The sequence below is a fragment of the Pelophylax lessonae genome, assembly GCF_965119305.1.
Source record: "Pelophylax lessonae genome assembly, chromosome: 4".
Lineage (NCBI taxonomy): Eukaryota > Metazoa > Chordata > Amphibia > Anura > Ranidae > Pelophylax > Pelophylax lessonae.
The window spans coordinates 345514360-345533622 of record NC_138771.1 but is presented as its reverse complement, the minus strand read 5'-3'; the positions used below and the strand labels follow the sequence as shown (position 1 = coordinate 345533622).

At 43.3% G+C, this 19263-nt stretch overlaps 1 protein-coding gene across 1 annotated transcript in view; it reads right to left on the bottom strand.

Moving 5' to 3' along the window:
* GRXCR2 (glutaredoxin and cysteine rich domain containing 2) overlaps nucleotides 1-19263 on the bottom strand; it is a gene marked incomplete at its 3' end in the record, with an annotated part of 43480 nt that overhangs the window by 13845 nt on the left and 10372 nt on the right. The window contains exon 2 of the mRNA XM_082257032.1: nucleotides 8549-8746. Within this exon, the coding sequence (XP_082113158.1) occupies nucleotides 8549-8746 (198 nt within the window). The remainder of the gene's footprint in view (nucleotides 1-8548; nucleotides 8747-19263) is intronic.

Here is a 19263-nt window from a genome sequence, read left to right as displayed (position 1 = left end):
TGGAATGAAGGTGGGATATCCTGTGTAAAGGTAAGCCAATAATGAGGGAGTGGCAGTAGGTAAGAAATGACTAGGGAGTGAATTGGTAGTTTTGTGGTGTCATTGGTTAGGAAGAGGCGTATTTTGGAGATGTTGCAGGGATTGAGGCGGCAAGCTTTGGACAGTGATTGGATATGAGACTGAGTCTAGTCAGGGTCCAGGATTACACCAAGCACCCCAGGGGAAAGAGGCATGTAGATTGAGTTTGAGGAAGTGGTGTGACATGCAGACTGATATGTATTTCAGTAAATTATATGTGATGGAAGCTGCGCTAAATGACAAGAACCATATGTGATTATAAGTCCAAAAAAGTCCCAAAAAAATATATATTGATATATATTGATAAATAAATGAAAAAAGTCCAAAACTTCAATATTAGCGCTGAATCAAAGTTGCCGGCCGGACCGCCAAGTCCGGCCGGCAGCTTTGATTCAGCGCTAATATTCGTACTTATCTGTAAGTGCATTTCTTTTATATTTGTTCTTAATAAATGGTTTTACACTATGGGATTCTCCATTACTATCATTTATATGTAACCATCGGAGTCCTATATGCGGGTCAGCCTCATTGAATAAGGGACCGGATCACTCACAGTGAACAGGGATATTAAGAACATTTGCCCAGTGCCATCCGGATTTGGGATATATGCAATATTATTGCCTATTTCTGGTAAGCGGGGATATATGGTGACGGTCCAAACGGGGTCACGAGTTGAATTGAGTGGTTACCTTACACCTGATTTACCTGCATGAACCTGGTAATTGGATTGTGAATGTGGTGGTGGCTCTTTTCACGGCATAACATTCCATTGGTTTGGGAATATATAGATTGATCTGCCTTTTGTATTTTTTACCTCTGGTAAGCTGCCTGTGATGGTGGTTGTCTCTATCAGCACTTTCCTCTTCTGATAAACACGGGAGCGGTTATTACATATTCTTTTTGTATACAGTATCACGCTATGTTTTTTTATATGTTTTTTACTCCAACATCCACCAATCTGTGCTCCTGGGTCTGATATCGTTGGTGAGGAATCCCCCATAAGGTTTTCCATCTGGCTTGGCCATTTATGTTCAAGGCTTATTACACTGCTGCATCTGGTAAGCAGTATATACACCCATTGTTTGCACCTGTGGATATTCGGTTGAAGTTTTTGACTTTTTTCATTTATTTATCAATATATATCAATATATATTTTTTTGGGACTTTCTTGGACTTATTATCACATATGGTTCTTGTCATTTAGCGCAGCTTCCCTCACATATTATTTTCTTGGATGCTTGTCACATATTAAGTTGCTGCTATCTTTTTTCTTTTGATATCTAGCGCAGTTTTTTTCTTTCCATTTCAGTAAATTAGTAATGCGTGAGGAGACTGATAGAGTGAGCTGAGGGGTGGAGAGATAGGTTTGGGTGTCAGCAACATAGAAATGGTATTGAAAGCCATGTAAGGCTATCAACTGACCTAGGAAGGAGGTGTAGATCAAGAATAGGAGAGCTTTAAAAACAGAGCCTTTGGAGACCCTGAGTAAAAAAGGAATACGAGCGGAGGAAGTAGAATTGTAAGTGAAGCTGAAGATGTGGTGGGATAAGTAGTGTATTTTTGATGAAAATATTATTTGAAATTTTTGGGGTGGGGGTGGGGGGTTGTCAGGTAGGCTGTACAGGGCCCTGTGAATTCTAACAGCAGCACTGTCTTCACTTATGTATTTTTTCCAATTACGCCTACCTAAAATTAGTTTGAAATGTACTTTTCTGCACAATTCTAGATTTTAAACTAAATTTATAACATTAATGTTCTGAAATAAATCAATGTACACCAATGTGTATGGTATTTTTTATCTATATGGCATGTAAACCTTAACTTGCATGCTGTGTTAAACTTTATTATTGTTGTGTCTTGCTTTAAAAAGTCTATTTGCCTGTTATCACAGTAGATGCTTATAGATACATTAGATTTGTAACCAAGTGTCTGTTTTTTAAAGATTGGATCTACCTGTGAAGTAAATATTGTTTGGTGAATATATATATAGTTTTAGATAAGGAAAACCCAGTGTTAATCATGCCATGGGGAGCTGTTTTCGGCATGATGCTGCTGCTAAATCATTTAAGATGCCCTGGCTTATGAGGTCAGACACGGATTATATCTTTATGTGCCGGTGGTTTCATAATGCATAAGAGCTTATTTCTATCTGTCTCCTCACAAACCTGGACAAAGGCCTCATTCCAATAAACACACCATGATACATGTCCAATTTAATACTTGGTGATAGCTAGAGTAAATGTGGAATGTGGCAGTAAAGCTTTGGATTAAAATTTAAAATTGTGGTTTATGGTTATGTGCTGCCTAGCATTAAGGCTAACCCTCAAATAGATGGCTAACAAAACTTCTGTTCTTTAGTAGCAGGTAACAGGAAGAACTTTTACCATTTTAGTCATTTTGTGTTTGAAAGCGAAGTTCATGACAAAAAAATGTTTTATATTACAAATTTGAAGCTTTTATATAAAAATAATTTTAAGAACTTAAAAGAGGTACACATAAAGGGAGTAAATACTTTACTTTCTCAATGGTTTGTGCAGGAGTTTTGTATTGCACTGCACCATTCCCACACCCTAAATCATCGGCCTGCTATCAATGCAGCCCAACACAAAATCGTAAACTCACATATAAATGTTGATTTTTGGGGGATTTTTTTTGTAAAAATGTGTTTACATTTAGCAACCACATGCGGCTGAAGAACAATTTTACAGTGTCCATTTACTGGACCTTTTTAAGTTTTATCTTCTTCCAAAAAATACTCCACTCTTCATAATCACGTCTTATTCATGTCATCAGTTTTTGGCAGCACCTATATTTGTGAGCAACTATTTTCAAGGGTGAAGCACATGAAGGGCAAAATGAGAATCAAAATATCTGATGAGCACCTTGAGAATTCATCGAGAATTGCTACTACATCTATTGAACCAGATATTGTGTTAGTTTATCAAAAATATGTCAAATAGCATACTAATTTTATGTTTTCCTCTTTTACTTTTTTCATTAATCCCTTGACGCTGACGTAACACAAATATGCGGCCCCACTGCACTGGGCTTTTTGCTGTGGGGCCGCATTTTTGCGTACCTCCCTTTGTACTGGGAGCCCGCAGCACGGCACAATCCCAGCACAGTGATCAGGGTCTCCCCAAGAGCCCCTTGCCCCGTTCCAATGATCAGGACCCGCAACGTCCAATTTCAGGTCACCTGATCGCTGTGATAGCCTCAGATTGGCTATCACAATGATTAGTCGTTGTGAAGCCCGCCTCCATGTTTTCTGTCTCTGTGAATGAACGAGAAAGATACATTGTACCTTTCTCTATTCTTGCAGAGTTAGAAAAAAAGTGTGTGTAGAAAAAAAAAATAATAATAATTTAAAAAATTTAATTCAAAATATTAAAAACAATATCTAGGGTTTGATCTCTAGGTTATTGCCAGGGTTTGTGTTTGGATCAAGGTCAGGGTCAAAGGTCAATGTCAGGGTCAGTATTTTTTTGGACAGGATTTTTTTTTGTAAAGTGATTGTAAAGTCTCCTTTTGTTTTTTAAAAAAAATAACAAACATTTTATATTTACCTGCTCTGTGCAGTTGGTTTTACCCAGATGCTCCTCTTCTTGGGTCCCTCTTTGCTGCTCTAGCCCCTCCCTCTTGTCGAGTGCCCCCACAGCAAGCAGCTTACTATGAGGACACCCGAGCCAAGCTGCAGCTTCGTGTGTCCATTCAGACACAGAGCTGCCATTCGGTCCCCCTCTCTTTCCTGATTGGCTAACTGAATTTGAATGACAGCCACGGGAGCCAATGGTGCCACTGCTGTGTCGTGGACATCGCTGGACAAAGATGGGGCTCTGGTAAGTATTGTGGGGAGGCTGCTACACCCAGAAGGTTTTTTATCCTAATGTAGAGAATGCATTAAGATAAAAAAACTTCTGACTTTACACCTCCTTTAATTAGTATCAGTGTCAGTGAGTGTCAGTGTCAGTGTGTTTTAGGTAGAATAAAAAAAAAGCAATATGGCCACTATCGTTTCTGGGCTTTACTATGGGTACGTGCAACAACTAACATATACATATGTGGTATCGCTGCAATCATCAGAAGCAAGAGAATTGGTTTTTGGGTTGTTCTTAAAAACAATTTTTTTTTTTTTTACTATTTTGGGCCAGTTTTCCTTTGATAATAAAAACGAAATCAGGAGATATCCATTACCATTTACCACCAAATGAAAGTCCAATTTGTCCTGAAAAAACAAGGTATAATCCACCTGGATACACAAAATAGTTGTGATGGTATGTACGGTTTTACTAACACATGTCAAAGTTGCAAAATTTGGCTTAGGCATTAAGATTTGTTTTACCTTCAGGCGCGAAGGAGTTCAAAATATTACAAAAAATTTGTTTTTTTTACTCAGATAGTACATTATCCCTATCAGTGATCATTACCTTGTGAGCTGGCTGCTCATCAGCTATCCTTATTGTTAGGATATTTTATGTGTGCCCCAAGACAATTCCTCTTCTTCCAATGTGGCCCAGGAAGGTCAAAAGGTTGGACTCCCCTGCTCTAAATAATGTATGAAGTGGGCAAGAGACAGGCAGGGCATGGCTTGCTTCTCAACCACTTTTCAGCTTACAATTACATATGGCAAAGAAAGGAAGAGCAACCATTCACTAATTGTCTGTTCACTACTTCCTGTAATCAAGAAAGCCTTTATCATACCCCCTTTAGCATGTTTAAGTAGCAGATGCATCCCTGCTTAAAGAGGTATTAAACCCAAAATTAAAAGGGTACTATTTTGCAGCTTACCAATCCTTAAAGCGGAGTTCCGGGCACAGAAATCATTTTTCAACAAACATACCCCCGGGACAGTCAGGGCTAGTACATTCCACAATGGCTAGCCTCTGATCTGTCCCGGTTCGCACTTACCTTTTAGAAGAAATACTCACTTATAAAATTTCTTCCACAGCGTTTCCATCTCTCTTGTGGGCAGCTGAAGCCGGCGCGGTACTCTTCGGCGTCTTCTTCCGCGTCTTCTTCTCCCAGAATGCGCCTGCACCGGCCCCTCTCGTCACTTCCTGTGTGGCGCCGCATTCCTCCACAGATTCTGGGCATGCCCAGAAGCTGTTTAGCAGGGGAATGCGGCTTCGCCCAGAAGTGACGAGCGGGGCCGGTGCCGTCGCATTGATTCCTGGGAGCGATGACGTTCAGCTCCCAGGAATCATTGCAAGCCAGGAAGTGACGGCGGAGCCACGGCACAGAGGGAGGAAGTGAAGACTAGGTGAGTATATTCGATCTTCAATTACAAGGTGAGTAAATAAAAAAAAAAAACCTAACTATCCAATTCCTTTTCAGGTGAAGGGGAACAAGCGGATGGGCACAAAAAAAAAATGTTGATTTTGTGCCCGGAATCTAGGGAGAGGGTAGTGTTAGGCAGGGTTCACACTATTTGAGGAGCGGCTCACAGCAGGGGTCTGCTGCATCCCTGTTCACCGTTTCAGGGGTGAATCAGGTCCAAATTTTTGCCTGAATTTGAAATTGAAATTAAGCCAAAGACACACAGGACCTTTCTGCAGTGCGCTCCGCAGCCGCCCCAGAGATGTGTGAAATGGCTCCATTGAGAGCTGGTCACACTCTCCTGTCATGTGAATTGGATGCAGGGAAACCCGCAAATTCGCATAAGTTTGAACTCAGCCTTAGATGGACTAGCGGACTTGGATGCACTAACAAACTGAAACTGAATTCCAGCTAACACTCTTTAAGGGCCGGTTCACATTAGTGCGATCACAGAGATCGCATGTAATTCGGAGCGCACTGCTCCTAAATTACATGCGATCTCTGTGCGGTGCAAATTTCAGCCATACAGTTTGTAAGGCTGAATTCGCACCGCAATCGCACTAAACACGCACATGACACTTTTTTTTTTATCCACAGCAGAATCGGATCGCATGGAGGTTCACACTAGTGCGATCCGATTCTGTGCGAACGTGCAGATCGCACTGCGATATGCAATCTCAACTAGGGGTTTCGTTAACTTTTAATTGACACCCCCTGCATATCGCATATGGCAGTGGGAACTGCCAGGGGTACGGATGCGATGCGTGAACACGCTGCATATTCGCAGCGTTCCCGCATCGCAGAAGTGTGAACCAGGACTAAGTGGTTACAGCAACAGTTGTTTTTTCCATTTGAGATAAGGCTTTATATAAATAAATAAAAGCTGATAATTGTAAGCACCTCTGTTGGTGATAAATGGTTTGTCTCAATTCTCTAACTGCCACTTTTGCAGGTTAGCTTGTTTTTTGGAAAAATAACGGACTAAGAGTCGGTTCACACTGAGGCGACACGACTCCTTACTACTTCGGGGGCGACTTGTGCATTACATTGCACCACGACTTTGGAGCGATTTGCAGGGACTTCACATAATGGAAGTCTATGCAAGTTGCTCCGAGGTCGCCCTGAAATAGTACAGGACCCTTTTTCTAAGTCGGAGCGACTTGTGTCGGTCCTATTAGAATGGGTCCTGTAGCGGTCAATGGACCCGCGAGGGAGCGCGACTTGTCAGGCTGACAAGTCGCCTGACAAGTCGCGCTAATGTGAACCGGCTCTTATTTGCTGGATCACCAATTGAAATTAAAGGAACGAAAACCTAAAAAAAGAAAATAAATTCAGCTACAACTGGGAAATGGTAGGCTACAATATAATAAATGTTTATTTTGGGGTTTAATGCCCCTTTAAAGCGGAGTTCCGGCCACATACACATTTTTTTACTAAAAATACTCTTCTAATCCTAAGATATCCCCTATTACCCTAACACTAACCCCACATTACAGGTCATTACAGTTATTAAATAAAGATAAATACTTACCTTTAAAATTTATTGCAGAGCGCGGCCGTCTCCGGTGTGGGCATCTGAAGCCATGGTGTCCCCCGCTGTGTCCTTCTTCCTGGTTCCTGGAGCATGCGCATGCGCTGTAGATTGCGATTGGCAATCAGAGTAGCAGCTGGCCATTCCCATTGCATCCTGGGATTGATGACGCTCATATCCCGGGACCAGACTTGTATAAAGTACTCGAAATTTCTACTTGAGTAAAAGTACAAGTGCTCGATCAAAAAATTACTTGAGTAGAAGTGGAAGTGCTCGCAGAAAAAGTTACTTAAGTAGAAGTACTAAAGTATTCAACATTTTTTTTACTTAAGTATTGCAAGTAGTTTTTTCAAAAAATTTGCTACTTAAGTACTAAAAGTAAAAAGTACCAGTAGTTTTGAAAAAAAATTTCTACTCAAGTACTGAAAGTAGAAGTACAAGTACTGTGTTATGTAGTTATTAAAGAAATAAGTCAAAAGTTTGAACATCATATTGTTTTTTATTATTTCAAATGATTTATTCAAATGATTAACCTGTGTTTGTTAGTAGTTTCTTGATGCACTTTTAGCGCTGTAGCACCATTTATTTGTTTGTTTCATATTTTCTTTTTATTGGAAAGATTTGGTATAGCAACTTTTATTATACACAGCCTTTATTTTCCTATGCGCTGATTTACAAATGACATTATACACATTTTTTTGAGCTTTATGCAACCTCCATCTACTGTTCTGGCAGTGGTAATTTTTTTAAAAGTAACGAGTAACTATGCAGCACAAAAAAAAAATACTTGAGTAGAAGTATCGAAATCATCGAAAAAATGTAGTGAAGTAAAAGTAGAAGTAGGAGAAAAAAATTCTACTCTAGGAAAGTACAGATACCGCATTTCGGTACTTAAGTACAGTACTTAAGTAGTTCTACTTCGTTACTATACATCTCTGCCCGGGACGCAATGTAAAGGAGGAAGTGACGCCGGGGGCCGCGGCCGCACAAGGAGGAAGAGGAAGGAAGGTACGTTTATTTTCATTAAAAACAAGGTAAGTGGAAAAAAAATATTAACTATCCAATTCTTTTTCAGGTAACTAACTGATGCTGCAAAAAAATGTTTTTAGGGTGGAACTCCGCTTTAACTAGTATGACAAGAGAATTGCAGAACCAACATGGATAGTGAAAGGGTATTGTAAAATTTATTTGAAGGGACAATTTTACCCACGTATGTTTTCTTAATAAAAGACATAATCATGGTGGTCTTCTGCAGTCACTCGGCTTTGGCATAGAAAGGAATGGGGCCTTGATGTGCATGTGCAGTATGAAGTGGCTGTTTTTGGAAGAAGGACTTTGTAGCTCTGAGCCAGGTCTTATGATGAAGAACAATAATTGGAGAGGGGGAAATGTATTTAAGGACAATTGTACAAAAAGTACAGTTGTCCTTTTAAATACTCCTGTTTTTAAAACACTACATCTGAATATGAAGCTATCTTTAAGATATAAACATTCTGAATATTGAAACACAGATTTATCTCTCATAAATATTGAATACAATCTGACTCAGGAATATTCCTAATATTTTAAAGGGGAAAAAGTTGAAACAGTATCCTTGAAAGAAAATATATTCTAGCATCTCACCTGAGTATCTTGTGACTTTATCTCAGGAATTTCATAGTCCTCCATCGATCTACAGCATAAGTCCCTCTCAACTGTTCCTTTTTGTTTAGGTGACCATTTTGGGTTGTCAGAAACATCTTTATTTATAGCTGGGGTTCTTATAATCTTTAAATTGCTGGTGTAGATTATGATCTTGCCAAAATCTATAACATCAGAATTCTGAAACAACACAAAAACGAAAGGAAGAACATGTTATCAGAAAACAAGTGATTTTTTTTTTTTCACCCAACATGCTCATACACTATTTAGCACATTTATAGTGATATCCCCATTACTGACGAACAGGTGATACTATGAAGAATTTAATGAATACTCAATATTTGCTTTATTAGTGTAGCACCCTCCTAGGTAGATGCTAGAGAGAGAGTATAGTTTTGGATCCTTTCTGCTTACTAGACGGATTGCCAGGTAAATCTATATTGTTCTCTGCCTACCAGAGAGCAGGATCTGCTAGTGAGGTCTGCTCATTGGGCTCAGGTGCAACTCAGTTTGTCTGAAGTGTTTCACACTGGTCTAATAGGGAGGCATATTAGACAGTGGAAGGAAACCTGACAAATGAGTGCACAGGCATTTAGTACAGCCCTGGTGATAGGCAGAAGAGATTGCCTTGGTGCATGCTGAGATACTGTATAAATGCCAAGAGCACATGTGCTCCGGGTCTTTCAGCTGGAGTGCTCCCGGAGGGAAAGGACCGCTGCCTCCTCCTCTGTAGTAGTTGCCATGAGGCCTCAGGTGGTCGACCTGAGGGCCTAAAGGGCTAGAGAGGAACTCAACCCGGAGGTCCTATAGAGCTGACTGGAAGGGAGACACTGGAAAGGATTTGATTCTGCATACAGTGAGTACAGATCTGCATCAAGGGGCCTGATCTGAGGGAGGGGGCATCCCTGTAGCTAGAAGAGTCAGCGGACAGGTGTCAGTAAAGGGGATGCAAGAGAGTATCCTGAAGATAATGTAGTTCAAGTCTGTTGCTGGAGAAAGAGCAAGGAGACTTAGCCCTTTTCATACACATGGCAGTATGGTCTAACCAGTGTGACTGTTTTTACAAGTAATTTGGTGAGGCCAAGTGAGAGCTGTCCTTATGCAATGTACATAGTTCAAGTTGGAGTATCCCACTATTCCCTTCTCCCACCAAAGCTCCACAATAAATATCAAAAACCAACACTCCTGGACTGTTTATTGACTAACGAGCCAGTAAGGATGAATGTGTGAACTGTATCCTAAGTGACTGTCTGCAGGTAATCAGAGGAGGCCCAACAAATCGTACAGCAAGCCCTATGGGGACAGTGCTACATCAGCATAATTAAATAATACATCAGGCATTTTTTTCAATGCACCTGATCTCTTCTGAAATAGATTCTGTTCTCCTGGAGAGGTTGTTCTTAGTGCAAAGCAGTTTTTTTTTTCGGGTATGTTCCCATCCCCACATGTGGAGTGTAGTACCATTGCTATTTGTGGTCTCTCTCCTCTCCAGTTTCCTGTTGTGATGAGAGGTTTCCTCAGTGTTACAAATGTATTTTTGGCCTAAGTAATTCCCAGATGAAATAGAAGACAGGGATATGCAACATCACCAGGATCATTTATTATATATTTCTCTGCTTTGTTGTTTTATGTCAGTACATTGGAGTAGAATGCAAAATAACACACCTCGTACTTGGGATGAAATGTAAATGGTTATTACTTGGCATTTAGAGATGCATGGGCCAATGTTGAATGTAAAGTGAGTATTCCAGCACCATTTTCTGAATTTTATAATTAATTCATGGCCATTTGAAATGATCCTAGGATCTGTTTTTACATATCCAAACATCGATTCACTCTGGTGTGTTCACTTTTTCACTAATGGATTTGTGATCAATCAAACTTTTTCCCTTGCAGACTTGACCATCCATGATAACTAGCTCTTCATGAAATTTCCAAACAGTTGACTCTGCTGCAGTACATGAGTAGTTTGCCTATGGGTAGTCATTCAGGATCATATTTTTCAGTACCTATAGTTTTGGAACAGTAGCTATGTGACATTTTTCTCTTTTTTTAGTCTGAAATGGAAAAAGCTAACATAATTAAATGCACTTGAGTCTCAAATTGTAGTGGTAGTAGTAGTAGTGGCTTTGTATCTTAGTGTAAATGTGCTTAAAGAGGAACTTCAATCTGTAGGTGAGGTGCAGTGTCAGGGGCTGACTGGCAACTTTCGGCCCAGGGGGCAAGTACAAACCAGAGGCCCATATTGCCTCTTCTCACTCTTCCTCTTTGTGGCCTCCTCTTGCCCCCCATACCAGGCTGAAGCTCTGCTCCAGGTACTCTCTACTTACTGGCCGGATCCAGGTTCCTGACCTGGCCACCAGGGTGGAGCTGGGACAGCTCAGTCAGCGCTGCCCAGGGGAGGAGAGTCTCCAGTGGGGCATGAAACCGGCCTCAGCTCAGACACAGTTTAAAACATCCACGTTAGGGGGAGGCCTGCGCTCTGTCCTTGTCTTCATCCGGTCAGCGGTGGGGACATTTTACTTCTCTTCACCAGGAATCCTTTAGGCATGGCTGTGGCAGAAGCAGTGCAGCCTTTTTACGGGGCATCAGAGTGGGGGGGGGGGTTGCCCCCTGTCCCCTGGCCCAGTACTCCCCTGTGCAGCGTGCTGCGGCGGCAATAACATACACATTACCAGTACGATGAATTAACTTGTATCGAGATAACGCAAAGACAGTTCACAAATACCCAGTGGGAAGGCAGCCCAGCCAGAGCACTTACTATTCCAACAGCGTGTAGAGAGCGGTATTCAGCCGAACTGACAGAACCTGTTAAGAGGGGCAGAATGCAATCTGGCAATCTTGTGCCCTAACAGGAAGGTGTCCAGGGAAGTTGCGAGCCCTGCGCTTTCCCTCTATGTCAGGAACCTTTCCCTGCCGCTAGTTCTGTCCCCACTAGGCGGGGTACCTATCCCTATGAACTGTGCATCCCTGTGCGTGTAAACACAGGCTTGCAGAGGTGTATGCTGTAGCATGCTCCTGTGAATGAGGCCATCCAGTAATACTTTTCCTGTCTTAGGGTGTGTGCATTCTTGATGAAGTAGTAAAGCAAACACCTTTGGACAGAAGCCTGGGGAGAGGGGAATTTGAGACTAGCAGATTTAGATGGACTTAACTAACAAATTGAAGCCAAACTCCAAATTAACCCTTCGAAGTAGCTTACAGCAAACCATTTTTTTTCTTTTAGGATAATGGTTTTACATAAATTAAGAAAAACTGACCATTCTAAGCACCCCTGTTAGTGTTAATTAGTGTGTCTCACCCCCCTAACTGCTACTTTGTATGGACAGCTTGGTCTGTTAAAGCAAGCTGAAAAATAACAGAAGTTTCGGTTCGGTCATCAGGTGAAAATAAAGGAAAAAAAGCTAAAAAGAAAAAAAACAAAAAACGAAAGAAGCCATCACATCTAAGAATTTGTAATTTGCAATTTTTTATACGTTTTTGTTTTTGGATTTATTACCTTTCTCGTGAAGATCAATTCCAAATGATAGGTTGGTGAATCAGTAACTGTCTTGTGGTATGTTAAATGTGATAAGCAAGGAGCTATCCTTCTCTAGCTTTATTTACCAGTATCTTTCATGGCACCAAAACAGTTTGCAATGACCAACTCAGAGGCATAACCAGAACCTTCAGGGCCCCGGTGCAAGAAACCATGAAGGTCCCCCCGGACCCCTGGCCGGGGCTCTTCCCACTGATCCTTGGGCCCTTTACTCTCGTTGCAGGGCCCTTTATTACAGTCCTGCAGCGGGACCCTTTCACAGGTTCTGCATTGGTCCCCCTTCCTGCCATCTTGGGGCCTCCCCACGGTGGTGGAATGCCAGGGCCTGTCGCAAGTGCAACCTTTGCGATCCTGGAAGTTCACCCACTGGTGTCAGTAGTTTTTATTTTTTTGGTATTTTAATTGTATTATTTTTTTATCATTTTATTGTATTTTTTTACAGTGTCACTGACTATGACTCTGTCCATTCAGAAAAGGAAGGAGCTGGTAAATTACATATTTACAGACCCCTTCCTGGTTCTCTATTGTGACACATCCCCTGCAGCAGCCGGCAGGAGAGGAGAGGGAGCAGCACAGTGGGGGGCCCAGGGGAGCACACAGGGGCCCAGAGAAAGCAGAACACAAGTGAACTGGATAGGAGGAGTGGAGGGGGCAGCATACAGAGGAACCAATCTCCTCCATTTTCCTCCTGCAGCTACAGGAGGAAAAAGGAGGACAGTGATTTCTCTACATGCTGCCCCCGCCGCCCCTCCTATCCAGGTGTACAGAGGAGCCGCACAGGCCCCCAGGAGAATGGGGCCTGGTAGGCAATTACAACCCCTGTAGTTACGCCCCTGATTAGTACAGTAAGGAGGAGGAAAAAGGAGGACAGTGATTTCTCTACATGCTTCCCCCGCCGCCCCTCCTATCCAGGTGTACAGAGGAGCTGCACAGGCCCCCAGGAGCATGGGGCCCGGTTGCAATTGCAACCCCTGCAACCCCTGTAGTTACTCCCCAACTTGCTAGTTGTCTTTCCTTGTGTGTTTTCCAACTCTTTACAGCAAACAGCATTTTTCTTCCTCCTCTTTGTTTTAAGGATCTATTGTTACAGTTTGTGTTCCCTCTGAGACAAAGTACATAGTACTTTGTCTCAAGTTGCTAAGTGCTTCCTAGCCCTAGTTATGAGGTCTGACCTGCCCCCACTTCCCGCCTGCCATGCCTAATTTGACAACAACTCACTGCAGGGCCGGTACAAGGATGGGGCCAAGCGGGCACCTGCCTCTGGCGCTGTGTTGAGGGAGGACGCACTCCTGGTGCTGCTCCTCACTGACGGAGTGATCCCGCTTTCACTCCTGTCACAAGGAGCAGCTGCCGACACTTGCTTGAGAGAGGACTAGGCTTTTTCCTCCCTCCAGCCAGCAGGGGGTGATAAACAGCCGGCAGACTGTCCTTCCTCTTCCCCCATATTACATGACTGGAGAGAGGAAGGAGACAGTACCTGCATTCCAGGAGAGCTATGAGTAGATGTGGGGTGAAACTGATATAAGGGGGTACTGTGATGAGGCAGCTGGTGTAAAGGGGGATTCTGATGAGGTCATCTGATCTAAAGGGGGGCTCTAATGGGGACACCTGATCCAAAGGGGGACTCTAATGGGGGCTCCTGATGAAAAGAGGGTCACCTTCTGTAAAGGGGGACTCTGATGGGGCTCCTGATGAAAAGGGGGCATCTGATGTAAAGGGGGAAACTGATGGGGATACCTGATGTAAATGGGGACACAATGAGGACGTCTGATGTAAAGGGGGACTTTGATTGGGACACCTGATGTAAAAGGGGACACCTGATGTAAAGGGGGACTCTTGGACACCTGATCTAAAGGAGAAACTGATGAGGACGTCTAATGAAAAGGGGGACACTGATGGAGACACCTGACGTAAAGGGGGACACCTGATGTAATGGGGACACTGATGGGGACACCTGATGTAAAGGGGGACTTTTATTGGGACACCTGATGTAAAGGGGGACATTGATGGGGACATCTGATGAATAGGGGGACTCTGATGGAGACGCCTGATGTAAAGGGGGACACCGATGGTGACATCTGGTGTAAAGAGGGACACTGATACACCTGCATTCCAGGAGAGCTATGAGTACATGTGGGGTGACAACTGATATAAGGGGGCACTGTGATGAGGCAGCTGGTGTAAAGGGGGATTCTGATGAGGTCATCTGATCTAAAGGGGGGCTCTAATGGGGATGCCTGATCCAAAGGGGGACTCTGATGGGGGCTCCGGATGAAAAGGGGGGCACCTTGTGTAAAGGGGGACTCTGATGGGGCTCCTGATGAAAAGGGGGCATCTGATGTAAAGGAGGACACTGATGGGGATACCTGATGTAAAGGGGGACTCTGTTGGGGCTCCTAATGAAAACCCCCTTTTCATTTGATGTAAAGGGGGACACCGATGGGTACACCTGATGTACAGGGGGGCTCTGATTGGGACACCTGATGAAAAGGGGACACCTGATGTAAAGGTAGACACTGATGGGGACACCTGATGTAAAGGGGGACACTGATGGGGACACTTTATTTAAAGGGGGATACTGATGGGGACACTTGATGTAAAGGGTAACATTGATGAGGACACCTGATGTAAAGGGGGACACTTATGGGGACACCTGATGTAAAGGTGGACACTGATTGGGACACCTGATGTAAATGGGGACACCTGATGTAAATGGGGACTCTTGGACACCTGGTGTAAAGGGGAAACTGATGAGGACATCGAATGAAAAGGGGGACTCTGATGGAGACACCTGACGTAAAGGGGGACACTTGATGTAATGGGGGACACTGATGGGGACACCTGATGTAAAGGTGGACCCCTGATGTAAAGGGGGAGTCTGGGACACCTGATGTAAAGTGGGACACTGATGAGGACATCTAATGAAAAGGGGGACTCTGATGGGGACACCTGATATAAAGGGGGACACTGATGGGGCCATCTGATGTAAAGGGGGACACTGATGGGGACATCTGATGTAAAGTGGGACTTTGATTGGGATGCTTGATGTAAAGGAGGACACTGATGGGGACACCTGATGTCAAGGGGGACACTGATGGGGATATCTGATGTAAAGGGGGACAGTGGTGGGAACACCTGATGTAAAGGGGGACTCTGATGGAGACAACTGATGTAAAGGGGGACTCTGATTGGGACACTTGATGTAAAGGGGGACTCTGATTGGGACACCTGTTGTATAGGGGGACTCTGATGGGGACACCTGATGTAAAGAGGGACACTGATGGGGACACCTGATGTAAAAGGGGACTCTGGGACACCTGATGAAAAGGGGGACACTGATGGGGACATCTAATGAAAAGGGGGACTCTGATGGAGACACCTAATGTAAAGGGGGACACTGATGGGAACATCTGATGTAAAGAGGGAATTTGATTGGGACACCTGGTGTAAAGGGGGACACTGATGGGGACATCTGATGAAAAGGGGGACTCTAATGGAGACACCTGATGTAAAGTGGGAACACTGATGGGGACATCTTATGTAAAGGGGGACACTGATGGGGACATCTGATGTAAAGGGGGACACTGATGGGGACATCTGATGTAAAGGGGGACTCTAAAATTTGCTGTAAAGGGGGACTCTGACGGGAATACCTGATATAAAGGGGGACACTGATGAGGACACCTGGTGTAAAGGGGGACACTGATGGGGGACATCTGATGTAAAGGGGACACTGATGGGGACATCTGATGTAAAGGGGGGCATCTGATGTAAAGGGGGGGGACAGTGGTGGGGACACCTGATGTAAAGGGGCACTCTGATTAGGACACCTGATGTAAAGGAGGACTCTGATTTGGACACCTGTGGTATAGGGGGTTTCTGATGGAGACAACTGATGTGTAAGGGGACTCTGATGGGACACCTTATGTAAAGGGGGATGCTGATGGTGACATGTGTTGTAACGTAGGGGACTTTGTTTGGGACATCTGCTGTAAAGGGGGACTCTGATTGGGACACCTGATGTAAAGGGAGGGCACCTGATGTAAAGGGGGACTCTAATTTGGACACCTGATGTAAAGGGCAGCACCTGATGTAAAGGAGGACTATGATTGGGACATCTGATGTAAAGGGGGACTCCATTGGGACACCTGATGTAAAGGGTGAGTCTGATTGGGACACCTGATGTAAAGGGGGACACTGATGAGGACGCCTTATGTTAAGTGGTTTTATTTTCTTTTGCTTGAATTGTGGATGTGATTGGCCTACTGTAATGTTTTATTAGAGAGAGATTTGGAACTGTTAGCAAATGTACCTGAATTTGAATTAATACTCTTTTCCCTAGGTAGACGATTGTGCCATGCAGGAATGTGTGCAAAATTCCTGCAATACACAAACGCACACAGCTCCTTTACAGGTGTGCATTGGCAATGTTAATTCTCAATTGCACAACACACATCTTGCTTTTGCCACTCATTCACCTGCAACAAAACGCATGATAACAAAGTACCATGCATTTTAGTGCAGTGGGATTTTTAAAAAAGGTTCTTTTGTGCATCCTTCACGCGTAGGGCAGCCCATTGAAAAGAACGTTTTAAGAGACTATGTCAAAGAGAGGCCTACTGGATTTATACCCTGGATACTTTAGTGCCGGGGGGTTTGAATGAGGAAGTTGAGACCAATTCTCTCATTTGACCCTATCCAATTGGATATATAAAAATATATAAAAATATATTTTTTTGGATTAGACTTCTGAAAGATATGCCCCTTCATCTTATCCATAGTACTCTTGTACATTTATAACACTCCTTTTTGATAGTCCCTTTCCTAATAGTCACATATGGAGTCAGAATAACTTAATGGGATATATCAGTGGATGGTCATATTGGCTGATGGCTTTTTAACAATTTTTTAAACAATTTTTTAGATAATTTTCAGATATTTTCGGTGGTTTTAATTATGGTGGTTTTTATAAAATGAATAGCGTTATAAAATGTATAGCGATATAATTTTATATATATGTTTTTTAATTTTTTTCTGAATTAATAATTTTTTTTTTTTAATTAATTTTTTTTTAAATTTTTTTCTGAATTAATAATTTTTTTAATTAATTTTTTTTTTTTTTTTTTTTTTTTTAATTTTTTTTTTTTTTCTGAATTCATTTTTTTCTGAATTTTTTTCTGAATTAATTTAAATATATCCTTATGTAAGTGTAATTTGACCAATGTTGATCATTGCATTTTTGTTGACTACTGCTTTGGTTGTATGTTCCTAATGCACCTAGCCCCAGTCCAGTGTTATAGAGGGTTTCTTTTGAGCAAGAATTATGGCACCTTTAGGACCCAGCTGGCTCTGCCGCTCTGCCCATTTAAGCCCTTGTCCAAAATGGCGCTTTATCGGCCTGAGGAAGGAGCGCATGCTCCGACAACGCGTCGCCGGCGCCAGTACGCATCCCGGAAGTGACGTCAGAACGGCCGGTGCTGTGTCCCTAGTGTATGGGAAGTATCGATCTTCCATTCGCTACTGCCCAGGGCTTCGAGACCGCTTGTGCCATCCTGAATCCGGACATTGGGATCATCATTCCACTTTGCAATACTGCCATGTTGTTTTTATTACACCGCTTGTGAGTACCTGTTCACTGTGTCTATTAAACGTATGATCCTGATATACTGCACTCAGTGTGGCGCCTGTTTTCTCCCTGCATTGAAATTAATGGACTGCCCTATAAGTGCTGTGCAAAACACGCACACTCCAGAGGCGTAACTAGAACCTTCAGGGCCCCGATGCAAGAAACCATGAAGGGCCCCCCAAACCCCTGTCCGGGGCCCTTCCCTTCAAGCCCGGGGCTTTTCCCACTAATCCTGGGGCTCTTTACTCTCGTTGCATGGCCTTTTATTATGGTCCCGCAGCAGGATCCTTTCACAAGTTCTGCAGTGGGCCCCCTTCCTGCAATCTTGGGGCCTCTCCACAGTGGTGCAATGCCAGGGCCCGGTTGCAAGTGTGACCTTTGAGATCCTGGAAGTTCACCCACTGGTTTGCTACTGGGCCCCCTGGAGCATGGGGCCCGGTAGCAATTGCAACCCCTGCAACCCCTGTAGTTACGCCCCTGGCACACTCTATCACATATGAAAAGGCGTAAATGGAGCCTTTGTCTTCATGCACCGCTATTAGCCCTGCCCCCTCCACCTGGGAGGGGCACCGTTTGCCATCTTTGCACTGGTGCGGGATTACCTTGTCCCAGGTCTGACTCACTGTCAGGATTTCATTCCTGTGTGTGTCCCTATCAAATCAATTCCCCGATTCTCCTCACTTCCTGTACAAGTAAGGGATGTCAGACCAAATAGGAAGTGAGGAGAAATTTGTTTAATAGAGGCAGAGATTGCATATAAAACCTGACAGAAAAATGTAAAATGATTTATATTTTCAAACCTTTTAACCCATTCCTGCTCTATCCAAAACCAAAATAAATTTTTATCCCATGATTTCTAATAAGTACAATTCTTATCTGTGTGACTTCAAGTCGCAGCTACTTCACAGTAGTCCCTGCACCACTTTGGACCGACTTGGATGCGACTTGAGATCCATAGACCTCAAGATTACACAGGCATTTAAATACATAGTTACATAGTAGGTGAGGTTGAATAAAGACAATAGTCCATCCAGTTCAACCTGTGTAGGTGTGTGTGGCTGTAATCATCTCACATACCCCTGAATGTTCTGATCCTTGAGATGTAAGTCTAAGAGTCTTTTGAAAGCCACCATACTACCCGCAGAAACCACCTCTTGTGGTAGAGAATTCCACAATCTTGTTGCCCTAACAGTAAAGAACCCCCCACGTTGCCTGAGGTTAAAACGCTTCTCCTCTAATCGCATTGTATGCCCTCGAGTCCTCATGCAATCCCTTTGAATGAACAGCTTTTTTTCTAAGCTGGGATCCCCATTAAGATATTTATAAATTGCTATCATGTCCCCCCTCAGACGTCTCTTCTCCAGGGAGAATAAATCGAGCGATTGTAGACGCTCTTCATAGTCAAGGTCCTCCAATCCCCTAATTAGTTTAGTTGCCCTTCTCTGGACTCTCTCCAGCTCCAACACATCCCTCCTGAGGACTGGCGACCAGAACTGGACAGAATACTCCAGATGCGGTCGGACCAGAGTTTTA